General features: G+C 47.5%; 1 protein-coding gene across 1 annotated transcript; it reads right to left on the reverse strand.

The window, feature by feature from the left end:
- Positions 1-571: 571 nt before the first annotated feature.
- LOC144242358 (serine protease 44-like) lies at positions 572-4,802 on the reverse strand. Its single transcript, XM_077777248.1, has 5 exons — positions 4,608-4,802; positions 4,126-4,282; positions 3,210-3,475; positions 2,042-2,205; positions 572-1,474 (listed from the first exon to the last, which is right to left on the reverse strand). The coding sequence occupies exons 2-5, from the start codon at positions 4,263-4,265 to the stop codon at positions 1,241-1,243; spliced, it is 804 nt and encodes a 267-aa protein (XP_077633374.1). The 5' UTR covers positions 4,266-4,282; positions 4,608-4,802; the 3' UTR covers positions 572-1,240.
- Positions 4,803-21,148: the final 16,346 nt, after the last annotated feature.

Raw genomic sequence — 21,148 nt, forward strand, 5'->3', positions numbered from 1 at the left:
GCTCCAGTCCTGGCCACGGAAGGGAGGGTGGGCAAGAGACAGTGGCTGGGGGATGATCAACAACCAGGCCAGAGGACTATGGGACACCTGGTCTGGTGATTGGGTAAAACAAGCTATACACACACACACACACACACACACACACACACACACTCACATAGCCAGGCCACCCACCCACCCTCCCCTTGTGGGAACTCAGTTCTTTGGGCTCAAGGTGACGCCCAGCCCATGGTGCCTCCTCAAGGCATGCCCGGTTTGGGGCGGCACTGAGAGGTACAAGGCTGTGTGAGTGTGTCATGCTCTGGTCTCCGTCCTCTCGCTCCACCTGCTCCTTATCCAGAGGCTGCCGAGTTCAACTACAACACTTCCGGCCACAGAAATGCTGACAGCTCTGATAGGAGTGCATTGATCAGGCTTAGATCAAGGTAGACGAGTTCCTCACCTCTGGGGCTTCTAGAGTTCAGTGGGCACCAGGAAGTGCTTTCCAAGCTACACTGGACACTAGTTCTCTACAGAGCGTGTTATAGGCACCCCCACAACTTTCAGGAGAACAGAACTTCAGAACAAATAATCTGCTGCAAACATTTATTCGGTTGACATCTAAGATCTCCACACTCAATGCCTCCACACAAGTTGGGGTGAGCCGGGACGTGGCCACTGGGTACTGGGGGAAGGGGGCCCCAGCATGGGGCCTGTGTGGCACAGGGCCTGGGTGGCACACACAGGTGGATCCGCCCTGGGTACGGGGGAACTTGGCCCAGCCCCCCCAGACACCCGGGTCAGCTGCAGAACCCCCAGGCCTCAGACCTCAGCAGGGCCGTGGGGACGCCTCCTCGCTCTCTCTGCACAGTCACCACGCTGACCCTCAGGGAGTCCTGAGCCCACGCCCAGGCCGAACGCTGTCTCGCTGGCATGAGGTCTCCTCTTTGGCAGAGGCTCTCCCAGTCGTCGGGGAAGCACCGGGCTCCGCCTGGCAGGCGGGCTGGCTCGCACTCCCTCCTCCCTCCTCCCTGGCAGGCAGAGCTCAGCCAAGGCGTGGGCGTGGCCGAGGCAGGCGACTGGGACATCAGGCTAGGGACCCTTGGGGGCCCCAGGCTTCTGCCACTCTCTACTGGGGGGCTCCCTACAGGGTCGGTGGATCCCAACCAGCACGGGTGGAAAGGGCAATGAGGAGGAGGGGGAGGTCGGAGGAGAGGCCCGGTGTGTGAGTCAGAAACAGGAGGGGAGTGGGCCGGGCTGATCACGGGGCCACCAGGATGCCCAGCGCCGGCACCAGGCACAGAAATATGAAGAAGCCCGCTGAGTCCCAAGCGCAGGCTTGGCTCAGGTGATCAAAGACCCAGTCCCTGTAGAAACTAACTTCTGTATAAATTCCAGGATAATGTCTGCGACCACAGCCAATGCCCCAGCTCACAATCCCCACCTGGACCCATGTGTCGTTAAATTCACAGACCAGGGGGCCCCCAGAGTCTCCCTGGAGAAAGAGGAAAAAAAGAAAATGAACACAGGGATGGAAGAGAATCGACATCAGAACTGGCTGCTCACACCGCAGGGCCTGGGGACATGGGTATGCACGGGGCTTCCCTGGGCCTCCACCAGCCCTGGGTGTCTGGGGATATCAGATTTGAGAGTTGCACACTGGAGCCAACAAAATGCATATACATAATCAAAAAATAGTGTACAGAGAATGGAATCTGGGCCAAGGAAATGTACACACTCTGAGGTGATCATAACGAGTAAGGTCTTCACCCAAGTACATTGCCTGTCACATTAGAAGGGGTTTGAAACATGCAACTTGCATTATTGGTATTTTCTGCCTGAATCGCCCGTCCTCTCCCAGCTCCCTGCAGGCAACACCAGGTCCTACTGAAGGTTCCAGTCGGGCCGGCCTGGCCATGGCAGCGTGTCCCCTGGGCCCTCCTTGACGTGACTTACAGGTGACTGGAGAGGCCGGTGGATAACATGGGCCCCGCTGCCCAAGAAAGAGGAAGCCATGGAGGAAGAGCAAGGTGCTAAGACAGCCGAGGGCCCATGGACTGACCTGGCATGCGTCCTTTCCTCGGGAGCTGTAGCCACAGACGGCCCCTTTCTTTACCAGGTGACTACTAGTCTCCATCTGCTCCTGGAGCGCCCTGTTGCAGTCCTCGTAACGAATGATGTTCAGCTTGGCCTCCTGAAGATGTTCCGGAGCGTCTTCGGGTCTATCTGTAGAGGAAATTTACAAGTAGGTGGCTCTGCCTGATAGCCCAAACCCTGAGCCCCTGGCGTCCTTTCTCGGTCTCTATACAGTGTATTCACATACAGACACCCCCCCCCACCCCTCCGCGGGCGGGCAGTGAATATTGTTGCCATTTGACTCTGAACGAAATGAGGCCCAAAGTGGACATGGGGAGAGGAGGAGGTGAGAATCAAAGTAAACACAGGAGGGCCGCCTGGGTGGCTCAGTCGGTTGGGCGGCTGACTTCGGCTCAGGTCACGATCTCGTGGTTCGTGAGTTCAGGCCCCACATTGGCTATCTGCTGACAGCTCAGAGCCTGGAGCCTGCTTTGGATTCTGTGTCTCCTTCTCTCTCTGCCCCTCCCCCATTCACATTCTGTTTCTCTCGCTTTTAAAAATAAAATTTTTTTAATGAAGATAGGAGAAAGAAGAACAGATCAGGACAGGAAGAAGCCTTACCAGCTATGAGAAATCAAAACCAATTGGCTGTCACTCTGAGAATCCTTGTAATAGTGACAGTTGTCCTGTGCATCAGTGAAGTGACTCTCCTTCGGAGCAGGACCATAAACTCTTGGACAGATAACATCCAAAAGGTACTGAATCCAAACTCTCCCCAGGGACAGGAAGCCCTACAGCCTCACCAGGAGGAGTTAGTTCTCTGGTCTCTTTTCACTCACAGGAAGTTCCCCATCGACCAAGGCAAGGACTTCCAGCTTGGGACGGCTCCCATCAGCAGACAGATCAACACCCCCTGGGCTAAAATCCACCCCAGAGAGAACCCACCTTGCTTGTCACCCAACACCCCGGGTCCTGAAATTCTAATCGAAATGTGTAACACCATCAACTACTCCCTACCAGCATTCTCTGCCCTCCCCCGTTACCCACTTGCTGGAAAACAGCCTCCCTGCCTCCCCCTTTAGCTTGTAGGCCAAGCACAGGGCACCAGGGTGCCTCTTGCCTGGCCTGAGCTTCGACTCTTGCTTCAGTCTCACCTTTTTCCTTTAGTTTTCCCCATCCAGTCACCCAGCACTCCATACCAGCTGGCACCATGAACGCCTTTTCAGGGAGGCACACAGGCTGGACGTGCAAGGAAAAATTCACAGGGAACTCCAGCAGGGCGAGGGCAATGTCATTCTCAATGATTCCAACCGCACTGTAATGTTTGTGAATAACGATGTCTCGGACGGGCACCACGACTGCCACGCTGGAGGTGTGATTCAGGTGAATGTCTCCCATCTTCACGGTGTACTCCAAATGGCTGCAGAGGGATCCCGGAGAGTCTACACTCCCCTTCCACACCCTCTGGGCCTTCCTAGCCTGGCCCTGTCTCCATCAAACCACCTCCCTCCCTCCAAACCAGGTCCCATCTCCAGACCCCTGGTGTCTGGAGTGGTGCTCCAAGGCTGGCTCCCTGGTGATGGATCTGCATCACTCGGGAACTTGTTAGAGATGCAGATTCTTGGATTGGCAGGTCTGATCTACTGCATTGGAGACGCTGGGGGCGGGGTGGGGGGCGGGGATGGCAATCTGTGTTTTAGCAAGCTCTGCAGGTGTTTCCATGCTCCTTAAAGTGTGAGACCACTGATCTGGCCAAATGGGTTCTCTACGCTCCACTCTTTTTAAGTATTCCCCCTCGTCCGTCTTTGCCCATACAGTGCCTCTCAACTGGCATCTCACCCCTTTCTTGCCACTTGGCTTGAAGGCTGATCAGTACAAGCTTTGAACCTGATTTGGGGTCTTGACTTTCAGGGCCCTACCATCACGTACCTCTGACTGTGGTCTGAAGAGCAGGGACTAGGACCCCCTTTTTCAAATGAGGAAGAGGAAGCTCAGGGAGGGGGACAAGACAGGCTCTGGGTCACAGAGCCTGTTGAACAGGAGCCTAAGCACTGAGCCCCAGGCACTCACCCAAATATGCAGTGGGCGGCAGTCAGCACCCACCGGCTGGCGATGAGGGAGCCTCCGCAAACGTGTTGACCCTTGATCTGCAGGCTCACCTGCCAGGGCCACTTCCTCTCTGGGGCCGGTATTCCTCCGACTATCCTCATAGACCTGTGGCCACAGCCTGGAGCAGGTCAAGGAAGGGAGGACACTGAAAGCACAGCCACTGACAGCCCCACCAGAAGAGCCGGATAATCCTCAGAAGTCTCAGAACCCTCAAAGCAAGGTCATGTCCCCTCAGAACCCCTCCCCCCAAGCAGCTCTGTATCCCCCCAAGATTCCTCAGAGAATGGCCACGTCCCTTCCGAGCTCAAGGGCAGGGCTGGGACCACTCAGAGCCTCCCTCCCGTGGGAAAAACCATCTTCCATGAGACCCTCCCCCAGAGCAGAGTCCCATCCCCCCGGGCCCAGGCCAGTTCTCCGTGGCAAGACCTGGCCCGAAACATCACCTGCAGGAAACTGCGACCCTGATATCACTAGTGGCTGCGGAAAGGCCGCAGTCCTGTAGATACCAGAGTCAGGTGGGGTGACCGCCGCCACCTGGGGAAATGCGGCAGCCTCTTGGGGCTCAGGGGTCGCAGAAGATCCCGCACCCCTCGACACGCTCTCGCGGGGGTCCTCGCGGCGGCCCCCCGAAGGGGACGGGGAGGGTGCGGACGACGCCGACTCGCCCTGCGCCCCACCGAGCGGCAGCCGGAATAGCAGGAGCCAGAGCACGAGGCCCAGGGAGCCACCGCCCAGGGACGCCATGGGCCCGCCGCCGCCGCGCCTCTCGCAGCGCCCCCTCGCGGCGGCCGGCGGCCCTGCCCTCGCGTTGGCGGGNCGCAGCGCGCTGCGCAGGCCGCGGAGTCCTGACTCGGGGAGGCTTTTCGTCCTTGATTTGCGAGCCTCCAAGGCAGCGAGCCTCCGAGGCTGCCTCCGCTGCCTCCGCAGCCACGCACCTGCAGCCCCCGCGCGGGGGCGGGCAGCACGCCTCGCCGCCCCTGCTCCCCCGTGGGCTCGCGGTCAAGATCAGCACCAGTCAGCGGACACGGACACGGACACGGACACGCTGCCTTGAACGGCACTGACCACTGCCTTAGAGATGGCAGTGCCACGTTTTAAAAAATCAACCTCCACTTGAACAGAGCCGTTAGCAGAGTGCAGATGCAAACCACAGTGAGGTATCACGACACACCAACACTAGCTAAAATTTAAAAATCTTGACAACACAGAATACTGACACGGATGCAGAGATACACTCAGACATTGTGGTAAGAATGTAAAAATATTACAGCCACTCTGGAAAACAGACTGGCAGTTTCTCATAAAACAAAATATGTAATTACCATACGATTCGGTAATTGCGTTCCTGGGTATTACCCCACAGAAATGAAGCCTTGGTACACACACACACACACACACACACACACACACACACACACACACACCTGTAGGAATGGTTTTAGTAGCTTTGTTTTTAAATAGCCAACCTCTGGAAACAACCCTGTAGTAGAATGCTGGCATCCCATCCGTGTTCTAATCTCTGAACTTGTGAATATGTTACCTTAGGTGGCAAAAGGAATGTGATTAAATGAAAACTCTTGAGCGGGGAGATTATCCCAGAGTTCATACATAAGACCGGCCACAATGCTCTGTAGTTCCTCCTATGAGGAAATGAAGTCAGGCTGTAGTAGTCTATCACTTGGGCTATATGTGACCCAGCAAACCCCATGGTGCTAGAGTTTGCTGGTAAGACTAAAATGTGGTAAGGAGGTAAGGAATCTCTGCTCTGTCCTAATTATAGAGTCACAGTACAGACTCCCACAGTACTGGAGCCAGACCATGCTGTCTGCAGCAAAGAAATTGTACATTATTTGAAAAACAACTCCTGGCACGCCGCTGCACCCTAGAAAGAAACTCAGTGCCAGAACATGGGACATTAAGTGACTGAGAGTTCCATGCCTCCTATCATAAAGTAGATATTTAGCCAGAATCACCAAGTCATAAACTCAGCCAGACAAAGCAGTTGATCGTTCAATGGACTTGATATATTTGGAGTTGAATTATGACATGTCTTGAAGACACAAGGAAGCTGCACAAAAATAATGACCTAGACTTCCTTATCACCCAGTTGTATTGAATTAAAGCTTCCCCCCTCAGCTCATACCCAGCCTTCTAAGGAGTGTCCTACAACGAGCTGATGAAAGAGGAAAAAACCGGGGCCTGGTTCACAGATGGGCTCAAAATCTTGGTGCCAAATGAAAACAGACTGCTGTTGCACTGGAACCTCATTCGGGGTGGCCCTGAAAGACAGGGATGAGAAGAAGTCCTGTGCATAGGGCTTCAAACAGCACACTTGGTCATCCACTTGGTGCAAAAGGAGAAGTGGCCTGAATAAGAATATAAATGGACCCCTGAGCAGTGATGAATGGCTTCTCTGGCCGATCAGGGGCTTAGAAAGAGCAAAACTCCACAATTTGGGAAAGAAGTACATGGACGGACCTATAGGAGCAGAAACAACGTGCGCGGCCTTTTCTATTCCATGCCAGTGCGCACCAGTGAGTAGCCACTGCAGTGAGCCACTCAACAACCAAGTGGATAAGACGACTCCTCCACCAGAGATCAGCTAACACTTGCCCTTGTCAACCTCTAGGCTTGCACAGTGTATCATGAACAGACTATTCGTGGTGGCAAGATTGGAAGATATTCACCCACCCAGTTAAACAGCATGGGGTTCCTCTTACCAAAGCGATACAGCTACTGCTGCTGCTGAATGTCCAACCTGTCAGCATCAAAGGTCAATGCCAACCCTGGAAATGCAATTTCAACCTTGAAATTTGCTACATCCCTAAAGGAGACCAACCAGCTATTTGGTGGCATGATTATTATATCAATGCAGTTCCACTCTGGAGGGTCTGCAATTGGTCCTTTCAATACTCTGTGGTATTATGTGATGTGGGATCCCGTGATGGTCAGTCAGACCCTCCATGAGCCCGCTGACAGTGGTGCTGCCACAGGCTTCTAGGCACACGCTTTCAGCGTTCCAATACGTAAATACTTTTCTGACAACCATAGTGGTAACATAAGTAAAGGTGATTTCTGATATGGTGTAATGACATGTGTCAACATTTTGAAAATCTACATAACCAAGTGAACCAATATTTTCCAATGATTTCACAAAATTATGGTCAAAAGATCCATTCAAAGTGAAAGACCATTTGATTCTTTTAAGTTTCTTTTTTTTTTTTTTTTTTTTGAGAGACAGAGACAGAGCGTGAGAGGGGGAGGGGCAGAGGAAGGGGGAGACACAGAATCCAAAGCAGGCTCCAGGCTCTGAGCTGTCAGCACAGAGCCTGACATGGGGTTCAAACTCACAAACTGAGATTATGACCTGAGCCGAAGCTGAACACTTAACCAACTGAGCCACCCAGGTGCCCCAATTTTATTTTTTTAAGTTTATTTATTTTGAGAGAGAGAGAGACCAAGCAGAGGTGGGGGAGGCGCAGAGAGAGCAGGCTGCACACTGCCAGTGCAGAACCCGACATGGGCCTTGAGCGAATAAACTGTGAGATCATGACCTGAGCCAAAGTCAGTTGCTCAACCAACTGAGCCACCGAGGCACCCCAAGACTCATTGATTTTAATGTAATGAGTACAAAAAGATCAAAAGTTGCATATTCTACATTGCAAGAAACTTGAAAATGGGAAGTCTTTAATGTTTCCTCACAAAGCTTCCTGTGGCCCACCTCATTTCTTTTCTTTGTACAGACCAGTTTCCATCTGATAGCATTTTCCTTCAACCTGAAGAACTTAGAATTTCTTGAAGTCCAGGAAGGAATTATCTCAGCGTTTTTTTTTAAAGACTTTATTTCAATTTTATTTTGGAAAGATATTTTCATTCAACGTAGAATTCTACACCTACACTGACTTATTTTCTTTTAACACTTGAAGATGATCCTTTCTCTACTATCTTCTGACTCTCATTGTTTCTGAAACAGAGTCTGCAATCAATCTTATCATTCTATTTTTAAGTAATCTCTACACCCAGTGTGGGGCTCGAACCCACCACCCTGCTATCAAGAGTCACATGCTCCACTGACTGGGCCAGCCAGGTGGCCCAATCATTCTTATCTCTGTTCCTCTGTAAGTAATATGACTTTCGCCCCCTGCTTTTAAACTCTATCCCTGAGTTTTGAATAACAATACAATTACTGTGTTTTGCAGTGTGGTTTTCTTTGCATTGGCCTCGGGTCCACTGTGCTTCCTAAATCTGTGGCTTCTAGTTTTTAATCAATTTGGAAATTCTTCAGCAACTATTCTTTCAAAATTTTTTGAAGAATAGCATTTCTTCAGATATTTCTGCTCCCAGTTTTCCTCTGCCTTCTGTAACTCCAATTTTCTCACATAATACCATTTGATATCATCCCGAAGGTCAAATCATCATGGTCTGATAACTTCTTTCAATCTTTTTTTATCTGTGCTTCAGTATAAATAGTTTATATTGCTGTGCCTTCGATTTTACTAATATCTCCTTCTGCAGCATCTTGGCTGTGATTAAACCCATCCAGTGAATTTTTCACTGCAGGTGGAATATTTTTCAGCTTTTAACAGTTCCATTTAGCTCTTTCTTTATCCTCTCTCCTAGTCACATTCATGTTTTCTTTTAAATCCTCAAGCACATTTGTAATATTAATAACAGGTGTTTTAAAGTTCTTGCCTACTATTTCGGCATCTATTTCTATTGACCGGCTTACCCCTCAGGTATGGGTCTAGTAATTTTTAATGAATGCTGAAGGCTATTAATTTTACATCCTTGACTATTTGAATTGTATTGTCTCTCTTTAAGGAATGTTGAAATATGGCAGGTGGCTAAATTACTTGCAGTTCACCTTGGTCTGTTTGAAGCTGGGTTTTAAGCTTTGTTAGGAGTCTAGAGTAGCCTTTATCCTAGGATTAGGTAGCCTTAATATTAACGTGTATTAGCCTTTATCCTAGGATTAGGTAGCCTTAATACTAATGTGTATTAGCCTCATGGGGTACATCCTGATTGCCTGAATATTCAGCGAGGTCCTTCCTCCCTGGATGGATGAAGCTTGACTCTCCCAGCCCTGCGTGAGCTCTGTGAGCTCTTCATCTTACAGCTCCCTGGCAGTTGTCCTTGCCACAGCCTCCTGGAAACTTAACCTATGTGCGTGGAGATTAGTATTCAGCCAAAGGCTGGGATCGTTCCACAGATTTCTGGAGTTGTTTCTCAGCATAATTCCATCCTATACAGCAGGGATCAGCAAACTTTCTCTGTAAAAGCCAGTAAATATTTCAGGCTTTGCAGGCCACATGTGGAATCTGCCACATATTCTCCCCCACCCCGAGAGAGAAGGAGAGTGGGGAGACAGAGGCAAAGGGAGAAAGTGAATCCCAAGCAGGCTCCACCCCCAGGACAGAGCCCAACACAAGGCTTGATGTCACAACCGTGAGATCATGACCTGAGATGAAATCAAGAGTCAAACTCTTAACTGATTGAGCGGTTCTTTTTTCTTGTTTAAAGCAGCTCTTTGAAAATGTGTAAATCATTCTTAGCCCTGTACAAAAACAGGCTCCATCTGGAATGGGCCCACAAAGCACAGTATGGTAACACCTGCTCTACAGTATTCTGACCTGCAAACTCCAGATGCCTCGCCTTCCCGAGTTCCAATTTGTCTCCTTAACTTAGTGGTATCATCGTGTTCTGTTTGGGTTCCCCTCCCTGCGCCACATGACAACTGCCTGTGCTTAGGAAGCCAGGACACTTGTCTCCCTTCTCTCTGAGGTCACAGTCCTACATTGTCCTACAATGCTAACTCTCAACAACTCTGCTTTTCCAAAAAAGCAGAATAACTGGGTTTCCATGTACCGTATCGGCATGTTTTTACTTCTGATGACAGTAACTCTGCTTCATTGTATGTCTTTTGAATGAACTGTGTCACTGGAATGAGTTATGACCTTGGATGTCAATGATTTCTGTGGAAATGTATTCATTTTTATCTCTTAGTTCATACTGCCAGTTCTCAAACTAATGTCACCAAACTCCACTCCTACCGTCAGTTTATGGCTCTTCCTGTCAATCTCCACTCTTCCCGATTCTTATTGCCACAGTTCTGTCTTTTCCCACATGGCGGACACAAAATTATATCTTGTTATGGTTTTCATTTGCATTTCATCCGGAGTATATTTTCATATCTTTTCTAGCCATTTGTGCTTCCTCTCTATAAAATGTTTGTAATGTCTACTCAATTTTATGTTTGGGTTGCTTTCTGCTTTTGAAGCTTTTTTTTTTTTAATGTATGCCAGTCCTTTGTGGGTAAAGTGTGTTCTGAATATCATCTATCATGATATTTGTCTTTTCACTTTATTACATTCTTTATTACATCTTTTGATGAACAAAACTTAGTTTTAACGTAGTCAGAAATAATAGTCTTTTCCTTTATCATTTATGATTTTTTGTGTCTGGTTTTAAAAAGCCTTCCCTATTCTGAGGTCTTTTTTTTTTTTTTAATGTTTTATTTATTTCTAGGAGAGAGAGAGAGAGAGACAACTTGAGCAGGGTAGGGTCAGAGAGAGAGGGAGTGACAGACTCTGAAACAGGCTCCAGGCTCTGAGCTGGCAGCCAGCACAGAGCCCGACGCGGGGCTCGAACTCACAAACCGCGAGATCATGACCTAAGTGAAAGTCGGACGCTTAACCGACTAAGCCACCCAGGCACCCCTACCTATTCTGAGGTCTTAAAGGTATCATCCTGTGTTTTCCCCTAAGATTTCAAAGTTTTGTTTTTTGTATTTCATCGTGTATCCACATTTTTTTAAGTCTGTAGTGTGAGGTAGGAATTCAATTTCACTTATTTCCATTAAAAAATTTTTTTAACATTATTCGTTTTTGAGAAGCAGAGTGTGGGAGGGGCAGAGAGAGAAGGAGACACAGAATCCGAAGCAGGCTCCAGGCTCCAACCTGTCAGCACCGAGCCTGAAGAGGGACTTGAACTCAGGGACCGCAAGATCATGACCTGAGTCGAAGTCGGATGCTTAACCAACTGAGCCACCCAGGTGCCTCACATTATTCTTTTATTCAACAATCTTATCAAATTATGTTATCAACTTTAATAATTTGTCGATTCTTTGGGGTTTTCTATACTGACAACCAAGTCGTGTCCAAATAATTATACTTTTTCTGCAGTGGATATGTCCTCCTTGTTCTTCTTGATACATTCTCTCATTTTGTTGAGGTTAGTGCTGTCTTGTTTTATAAAAGAAAAAGGAAAAAAAAAGAAAAGCCTACAAATTAGAAATGATTATTGTTTTACACAGTCATGATTTTAGATATTTGTTATTACTTGTTTATTTACTCACTATATTTTTTGGGTACAGGGTACTGTGTTAATAGAGCTATCCCCAAATATAGCAGGTGTTTTTTTTAAAAAAAAGTTTATTTGTGTCTTACTTAATAGTCCAAATTGAGTCCTGCCACCCTTAACATGGGCACATATCTCTGAATTCAAGATGGCACCTCCGTCTTTCTTATCTTCCCCTTTAGAAAAGGGACAGGGCCAACATGCATAATCATGTCCCTTTGAAGGGCATTCCCGCAACAGCGCACTACTTCTACTTACATCTAATGGAACATAACTTAAATACATGGGCACCCTAAGCTTCAAGGGAAGATGAGAAAGGCACTTTTTAAGTGGGTATCAACCCAGATTGCCTGGGATCCATTTTACTTGTGTGGTGTACCTGTCTCCCAACTACTCTGGGTATTGCTGCTAGAAATGCACAGGAGGCTTCTTAGGAGGCTTACCCTTGACCACATGGAGCCACATTACAGAAGGTGACCAAGAGCTGCATTCCTACTTCCCTACCTCCCACCCCTCGTCAGACTGTGGCCAACGACATATTGGTGCCGGGCACAAAAGCCAGCCTCCCTTGCCTTAAGTCTGGATGAATTCTGTAATGTGTGTAGATTCCAGGGCCATGCTGAGCCTACACTTCACCTCTAATCACATTCTTATTAAACTCCTCTCCCTTTCCTGTCTGGCTTCCCTCACATCCATACAGATTCTTCCTGAAAATGACTCTCTTAATAGGTTACTGAACATGAACCCCTGTCCTGGAATTTGCTCATAGAGAAATGACCCAGTGGATGCTGGAGATGGCCTGTACCAGCTCATGAAAGCCAAGTGTGAATTGTCAGGAATTTTATGAGCTGGCCGTTAAACATGGTCATTATGAAAATTTTAATTATAAAACCTATAATTACAGAAATTACACTCAAAACAAAGGTAGTAAATACTCAAAATCCATTACTTCCTGATTATTTTCCTGTATTTTATCATTACCTGTGCTCTTGAGGTTATGTAGCTGTATGACAGAACTCCTATATAATGGTGTACATCTTTTCCCAACTCCAGATTCAGTAATGTCATCTTGGTGGCTTGAAATCAGCCATGGTGGAAGTATTTACATCATGGATATCTGCAAATGTTATACATCAGGGCTTCCCCCCCCAACAGAGCTGCTTGTTAAATATATGCAGCCATAACACCAGAATGGCCTAAGACATGAGGCCATTGCGTAAGACATGTATTGTGGAAGAGGAAGACAATGGATATTGGACTAGAATGTGTCACATTAACCTATTTCAACTAAGGACCAATGTGCACATGGTGAAATACATAGACCTTAAGTGCACAATCTAATTTAAAAAAAAATTTTTTTAACGTTTATTTTTGAGAGACAGAGAGAGACAGAGAATGAGCAGGGAAGGGGCAGAGAGAGAGGGAGACACAGGATCTGAAGCAGGCTCCAGGCTCTGAGCTGTCAGCACAGAGCCCAATGCGGGGCTCAAACCCACAGACGGCGAGATCATGACCTGAGCCAAAGTTGGTCGCTTAACCGACTGAGCCACCCAGGTGCCCCAAAATCTAATGTTTTAGTAAATATATAGATCCATATAACTACCACCTCAATCAAGCTGTATTCAATTTCAGAACCCCAGAAAGTGCACTTAGGCCCTCTTCAAATCCATCATAAGCAACCACTGATCATCTGTTGTGCCTGTTTGGTCTTCATATAAATGGAATCAGAAATCTGTATTCTTTCGGTCTGGATTCTTTCACTCAACCTAATGTTTCTGAATTTCCATCCATGTTCTTGTGCCCATCAGCAGTTTGTTCTTTCTGATGCTAAGCAGTATTTCATTGATTATGATTTATCTGTTGACAGACACTTTGTTCCTAGATTCTGGCTATTACGAATAAAGATGCTACGAACATTCATATGTAAGTCTTTGAGTAGACATTTCTGCTATTTTCTTCCAGTCTGTGGCTTTTATTTTCACTTTGTCAATAGTGTCTTTCCGTGTCTTTCGAAAAGCAGAATATTTTCATTTTGCTGAAATCCAAACATTGATTTTCTTGTATAGTTCATGCTTTTTTGTGTCCTATACAAAGAATCTTTGCCAACTCAAAGGTCACAAAGACTTTTCTTCTAAATTTTTTCTGGAAGTGTTCTAGACGTAGGTTTTACATTTAGTTCTATAATCCATTTTCACATTTTTACATATAATGCAAAGTTAGGACTGAGCCTTTTTTATTTTCTTGCATAGAAATGTCCCATGTTCCAGTAACACTTATTTAAAAGACTATCTTTCCTACGTTGAATTGCCTTGACACTTCTGTTGAAATCAGTTGGTCACACATGTGTGGATCTATTTCTAGACTCTCTATCCTGCTCCACTAATTTACACTTTTATAGTACGTCTTGAAGTATAGTAGTTCTCTGTTTTGGTTATTCTACATCCTTTGGTTTTCTGTATACAAATTAGAATCAGCTTGTCAATTTCTACACAAAGCTCCATCTTGAAAAACATGAACAAATTGGGAGGTGTAACACTACCAATTTCATGACTAACTATAAAAGCTATAGTAACTAGGACACTGAAAAGTTAGTGTCACAATATACAAATCACAAAGAGGGGGTACCTGGGTGGATCGGTTGGTTAAGCATCCAACTCTTGATTTCAGCTCAGGTCATGATCACAAGGTGGTGAGATCAGCCCTGAGTAGGGCTCCATGCTGACAGTGCAGAGCCTGACTGGGATTCTCTCTCTCCCTTGCTCTCTGCCCCTCCCCTACACATGCACACACACACTCTCTCTCAAAATAAAAACAAATTTTTAAAGAATATACAAATAGATAAGGAACTGAATAGAGAGTCCATAAATAGATGTACATATACACGGTCAATTAATTTTTGGTGAAGTACTAATGCAAATCAATGTGAAAATAAATGCATTTTCAACAAATGGTACTGGAAGTGAATAAAAATTAAAGATATGGAAAAATACACTTTGATCCCTATCTCATACCATGCCCCAAAATTAATTTGTAGAGCACAGACAAAAGTGTAAAAGTTAAGGGGTGCCTGAGTGGCTCAGTCGGTTGAGCATCCGACTTGGGCTCAGGTCATGATCTCACGGTTCGTGGGTTTGAGCCCTGAATCAGGCTATGTGCTGAATGCTTGCTCAGAGCCTGGAGCTTGTTTCGGATTCTGTGTCTCCTTCTCTCTCTGGCCCTCCCCTGCTCATGCTCTGTCTTACTCTGTCTCTCAAAAATAAATAAATGTAAAAAAAAATTTTTTTAATGTAAAAATTTAAAAGTATAAAGCTTAGAGGAGAAAAAATAGAAGAAAAATCTTCATACCCCCCCAGCTAAAAAGTGAAAAAAGCAAGTCACAGACTTAGGATTCTATTCAGAACACAAGAAAACTGTTTACAAATGAGCAATAAAATAATAATAATAATAAGCATCCTAATTAAAAATGGGTAAGAGGCGCCTGGGTCGCTCAGTCGGTTGAGCATCCGACTTCAGCTCAGGTTATGATCTCACAGTTCGTGAGTTTGAGCCCTGCATCAGGCTCTGTGCTGACAGCTCAGAGCCTGACACCTGCTTCCAAGTCTTTCCATCTCTCTCTGCCCTTCCCCCACTCAAGCACTGTCTCTCTCTCTCTCTCTCTCATATAAAAAAACTCATAGAATTGTGTATTGCAATGTGTACATTTTACTATAGATTATACCTCAATAAATAACAATACAGAAGTACATTAAGAGATAACATTCATTCTTCAACATAAGCTTTTAACCTTATCAATTTTTAAAAATGAATAGAGAAGGAAGCAATGGTGTATAATGAAGTAGGAATTAGAAAAAATTCTTCATAAATAAATGACTCTAAAAATTTCTATTCATAATACTCCAGAAATAAAACTCCAGATGACACCAATTGAATTAGTTAGAATGAGGTTTTTATATGAGTAACTGAGACCAAAGATAATAATGGCTTAATTAAAAAAAAAAAAAGAATTTATTTCTCTGTTGCATAAAGAGCTGTGCGGGCAGACCTACCAACTAGCCCATGGCCAAGTTTCTTCTAAATGCCTGTTCTGTGCCCTTAGCAAGTTCCTTCTGTCCGTATCGCCACACAAACTCTGGTCACACTCCAGCCAGGAGAGAAGAAAGAGATCGGAGGAAGGACTCGTCCTCCATTTAAGGACATTTCCCCCAAGGTCACACCCAACATTTCTGTTTATTTTTTACCAGCCAGAACTGAGAGCCACACGAACTTAGGCACATAGAACTTGGTGCCCCCCCCTTAGTGGGAGGCTTGGAAACACAGTCTTTATTAAGGGATGAGAGGTGTCAGAGGTCAGTCTTTACCCCAGTCTACTTCTTTCTCCACCTAAAGATTCACCTGGCCTTTCTCACATGCAAAATGCTCTAATCCCTTCCTAAAAGAAAGGAACCTCAAGGACCAGAGAACAGGGAAGGAAATCCCGAGAGCAGCAAAGTGCTCTGCATCTCTGCTTTGGGACGAAGAGCTACTCTTGGGACCACAGGATGATGTAGGAAGTGAGTCAGCAGAGACCCAGGAAGCACTTGACCTGTCCCCTCGCTGAGCCTCAGCCCAGTGCTCTCCCCAGGCAAGGGCAACCTGGTGCTCAAGGCTCTACATAACTCAGGGGAACAGCACAAACAGGCAGAAAATAAGGTTTGCAGTCTGGGTGCAATGCCCTGACCTTTCTCTCGCTTCCACTCTCTCACTTCCTCCTCCCTAGACGCTAGGGCCAGCGAATTCAGCTACAAGGGTCCCTACAGAGAGGCTGGTGGCCACGAGGGCCACAGCAGCAGGACCCAAGAGCTAGAACCATCTGTCACACTCAAGTTGAGGGCCCTCCCCTCACTATAGGGTTTACAAAGCATCGTGGGGGTGCCGGGGTGGCTCAGTCAGTTAAGCATCCGGGCTCTGTGCTGACAGCTGAGAGCCTGGAGCCTGCTTCGGATTCTGTGTCCCCCTGTCTCTCTGCCCTTGCCCCACTCTCTCCTTCTCTCTCTCTTTTATTAAAAAAATATAAGTTTTTTTAAATGTTTATTTATTTTTGAGAGAGAAACAGAGTGCAAGCAGGGGAGGGACCAAGGGAGACAGAATCTGAAACAGCCCAGAGCCCGATGCGGGGCTTGAACTCACAAACCACAAGATCATGACCTGAGCCGAAGTCAGATGCTCAACCAACTAAGCCACCCAGGTGCCCCTAAAAAAATTTTTTTAAACAAAATGAACACTTAAACTTAAATGTGAGATAACTTCTCAGTGTCCCCCACAGCCCAGACCCGGAGAGGTACAGAACACACAAGCAACTCTTCAAACGTTTATTCGGTTGACATCTAAGATCTCCACACTCAATGCCTCCACACAAGTTGGGGTGAGCCGGGACGTGGCCACTGGGTACTGGGGGAAGGGGGCCCCAGCATGGGGCCTGTGTGGCACAGGGCCTGGGTGGCACACACAGGTGGATCCGCCCTGGGTACGGGGGAACTTGGCCCAGCCCCCCCAGACACCCGGGTCAGCTGCAGAACCCCCAGGCCTCAGACCTCAGCAGGACCGTGGGGACGCCTCCTCGCTCTCTCTGCACAGTCACCACGCTGACCCTCAGGTGAGTCCTGAGCCCACGCCCAGGCCGAACGCTGTCTCGCTGGCATGAGGTCTCCTCTTTGGCAGAGGCTCTCCCAGTCGTCGGGGAAGCACCGGGCTCCGCCTGGCAGGCTGGGGGGCTCGCACTCCCTCCTCCCTCCTCCCTGGCAGGCAGAGCTCAGCCAAGGTGTGGGCGTGGCCGAGGCAGGCGACTGGGACATCAGGCTAGGGACCCTTGGGGGTCCCAGGCTTCTGCCACTCTCTACTGGGGGGCTCCCTACAGGGTCGGTGGATCCCAACCAGCACGGGTGGAAAGGGCAATGAGGAGGAGGGGGAGGTCAGAGGAGAGGCCCGGTGTGTGAGTCAGAAACAGGAGGGGAGTGGGCCGGGCTGATCACGGGGCCACCAGGATGCCCAGCGCCGGCACCAGGCACAGAAGTGGGATGAGGAACACGTCGGGGTACAAGGAGGCAGCCCGGTTTATCACTTCAACTACCCACTGAGAGCAGGCAGCAATGTCTGTATAAACTCCAGGCACTGTTCCATGACCACGGCCCAACCCCCAGCTCACGAGTCCTACCTGGACCCACATGTCCTTAAATTTACAGAGCAGAGGGCCCGCAGAGTCTCCCTGTAGAAAGAGAAAGAAACACACAGGCATGGAAGGCCATCTAAGTCGGAGCAGGCTCACTGCCCTGCAAGGCACCAGGCAGTCAGGCACGTGGGGGCCCTCCCTGGGCACCCACCGGGCCCCGTGTGCGGCAAACGTGAGAACTGAGAACTGAAAGGTTCATGGGAAGGGGCACCTGGCTGGCTCTATTGGTGGAGCATACGACTCTTGATCTAGGAGTTATAAGTTCAAGCCTCACGCTGGGTGTAGAGATTACTTAAAAATAAAAATCTTTTTGAAAAAAATAGAAAAGTTAATGGGAAAACTTTAATATCCTCAGGAGGATATTTGAACCGGTCATCGCCCAAACCATAGTGGCTATGAAAACATTTTGAACATTACCTCTGCTTGGCAACCCCTGAAATGCATATATCTAGTTTACAGTTTCTCTAGGACTCCTAACCCATACAGCCAGCTCCCTCCACATGTGAAGTTCCCCTCCCAGACATGCCATGTACCCCCCGCCTCGCACAGAGCACTGCATGTCCTCTCCCAGGCCTGCGCTGGTGGCCCCCGCACCAACCAGCTCAGACAGAAGCACACAGCCCTCCTACCCCTCCCTCGCCCCACCCTCAACAGCACTCAGTCACCCAGCGCTCATGATTCAACCCTGGGCACCTCTCCTTCACCCCCTGGCAGCCCCATCCTCGCCTAGATGACGGAAACAAACGCCTAGCCCACGGTCCTGCCTGGATGGCGTCTAGAAGCTTGGACCAGCACTCCAGGCCACGTGTTTTCCGACTCCAACCCTCTTCTCTGGCCATATTTGCCACCTCATTCAGTCCAGACTTGGAAAACGTTCCCTAAACATGACAAGTGCCCTCGGGCCTCTGAGCCGCTCCACATGCTGCTCCCTCTCCCTACAATGCTGTTCTCTTGCCAAGAAATCCAGACACTCCGCCTTCAGGACCCGCCTCCAGAAGGCACTTGGTGCCGCAGGAAGGCGTGGCCCCAGGAGTCCTGCAGGCACCCACGGGGGGCACCCGGGGCTGACATCTTCGGATCCCACCTCATCTGTATAATGGGTACGGTGTCTATGCTGCAGGGTCATGAGGAGGGTTCGCAGGGCTAGTGGCGGTAAATGCCCACGCTGGCCCACACAGTAAGTGCCATGGAGGGGAACTAGGTTAAAGGAACTTCTGTTATTAGCGTTACCTGCCCCCGGCTTCCCCACACCTTGGCAGTGCCCCCGGGCGAGCAAGGGCTGCCCCCTTGTGAAGGAACAGGCCAGGCCAGCCCCGGGGAGCCACGAGGGAGCAGGAGGCCCTGCCGCTGCGAATGGGGAAAGCTGGAGGGGACAACCTCAATATGGCGGTAGAAAAGGGTCCATAAACTAACCTGACAAGAATTCCTTCCTGCGTCTCTATAGCCACCGAGCATCCCTTCCAGCAGGACATCCCGGGCGCAGGCGCAGGAGCAAGGGAACTAGAGGCTCCCGGGTCGGCAGCCCCAGCGGAGGGCCAACCGTCGCGCACTGGGTTCCACGCGGGCCCTCTCTCCTGCCTTTCAGGGTGACCTGCCTTTCAGGGCACAAGTTAAAGCCTACTGTAGCTAGAGGAAGAGAACATAAAATAACTTCGGTCTCTAAGGGAGGAGCCAGACCTTCAGAGGTCTCCTATGCTGGGAGAGTCAAGATCATGGAGAAGGCCTCATCTCTGAGAGACAAGAATATGGCACCTGCCAGACAGTGCGCGCTGAGCCAGAAAAACGAAGAATGCCCCCACCTCCTCCCTCTGCTACTAGCCTAGCAAGTGTCCAGGAACAAGTAACTACAGTTTACTGCTAAAGGAGGGGGTGAAAGCATGGAAAGACACCCTCTCTGACACATAAGCACAGAGCAGACTGTCCCGGGTGTGGAAGAGACACGGAGAAAAAATTCAACAAATCGGCCACCACTCTAAGCAAAAACTAACAGAAGAATCTAAAGCCTGGTACACAGGGAGGGTAACCATAGCACAACAAAACTGGGCACGGGTGTCTCAATAGTCTCTATTAAAGACATGAGCATTTCTGAGCACAGTGTTTACCCAAGTCTCTGTTCGCCTACACAAAATGACTAGTTTTAACCAAAAATGATGAGACACTCAATGAAAAGAAAATTAACAACATGCTATCAAGAGACAAAGCAATCAACAGAACTCGATGCAGATGTGACATGAGGTTTGGAACTATCACACAGGGAACCTTAATTACTCTGCTAAACATTTTTGAAGACTCTAGTTCGGAGGTCAAGAAATGTTTCCTATAAAGAGCCAGATAGCAAATATTTTAGGATTTTTGAGGTACAACTGAAGATATTATGTAGCCTTTTATATAAAATGAAGGAAAATTTTCCATAAAAATATAGTAATAATAGTAATTAGGTATAATACTTTGTAATACAAATCTACCAATGAGAAGAACGGAATTCTTTTCTGGGAGACTAACAATTTACTTAACTGGGTTTAAAATTAGTGTTCTCTATCATCGAAATCAATTGCAAATTTCTGTGAAGGGTGAGCTATAATGATATTTTATGCATTTACATTTTAAAATGTCTTTTCATGCAGTGTTGCCAAACACTGATATTGATCCATGAACATACAGCTTCAAGCATATGCTGGACCTGGAAGGCTTTAATGAGCTATTTTAGTTTTTTCTCTTGATATCTACCTTTTTTCATGTCATTACATTGCAAATTAATCACTTCACTGGAGTTGAGGTGGAAACCCCTCAACTGTACAGTTAAATGGGTTAGAAATATGTAAATTTCCTTTGCAGCACTTACACAGAGGTCCGGAAACTGCTTCTGGAATTGTAACAGAAAGCTCAGAAAATATATTTACTGCAGATTTCTGTGGGAATGCACATCTTGCTAATTTTAACTTTCGACAGCACAAGAACTGTATAGAGCAGTTTGACATAACTTCTGACCCCCCAAAAAAATTAGCTATCGTCCAAATGACTTTACTATAGTATAGACAGCAATAGAAAACTAATACAGAATGAGAAAGAACAGAGAGGATACTGTTATAAAGTCCTTGCACCACCTGAAAGCAAATACTATTATTTGAAAGAAGAGGGCAATCAAATATATACACTGTAAATTCAAGGGAAATCAGGAAAAACAGCTAAGTAACTATCAATAAAACAATAGCAAAGATAAAAAAGAATCATACAAAATACTCCATTAATTTAAAAGAAAGCAGGAACAGAGAAAAAGAGAAACAAGAGATGGCACAAATACAAAGCAATTGGTGTGATAGATTTTAATCCAACAATATCAATACTTACACTAAAGGTAAATGTTCTATTAAATGAATTAATGCTTCTTTTTTGTTTTTTAAGTAGGCTCCACACCCAGCATGG

Source organism: Crocuta crocuta, unplaced genomic scaffold (assembly GCF_008692635.1).
Source record: "Crocuta crocuta isolate KB4526 unplaced genomic scaffold, BGI_CrCroc_1.0 scaffold77, whole genome shotgun sequence".
Lineage (NCBI taxonomy): Eukaryota > Metazoa > Chordata > Mammalia > Carnivora > Hyaenidae > Crocuta > Crocuta crocuta.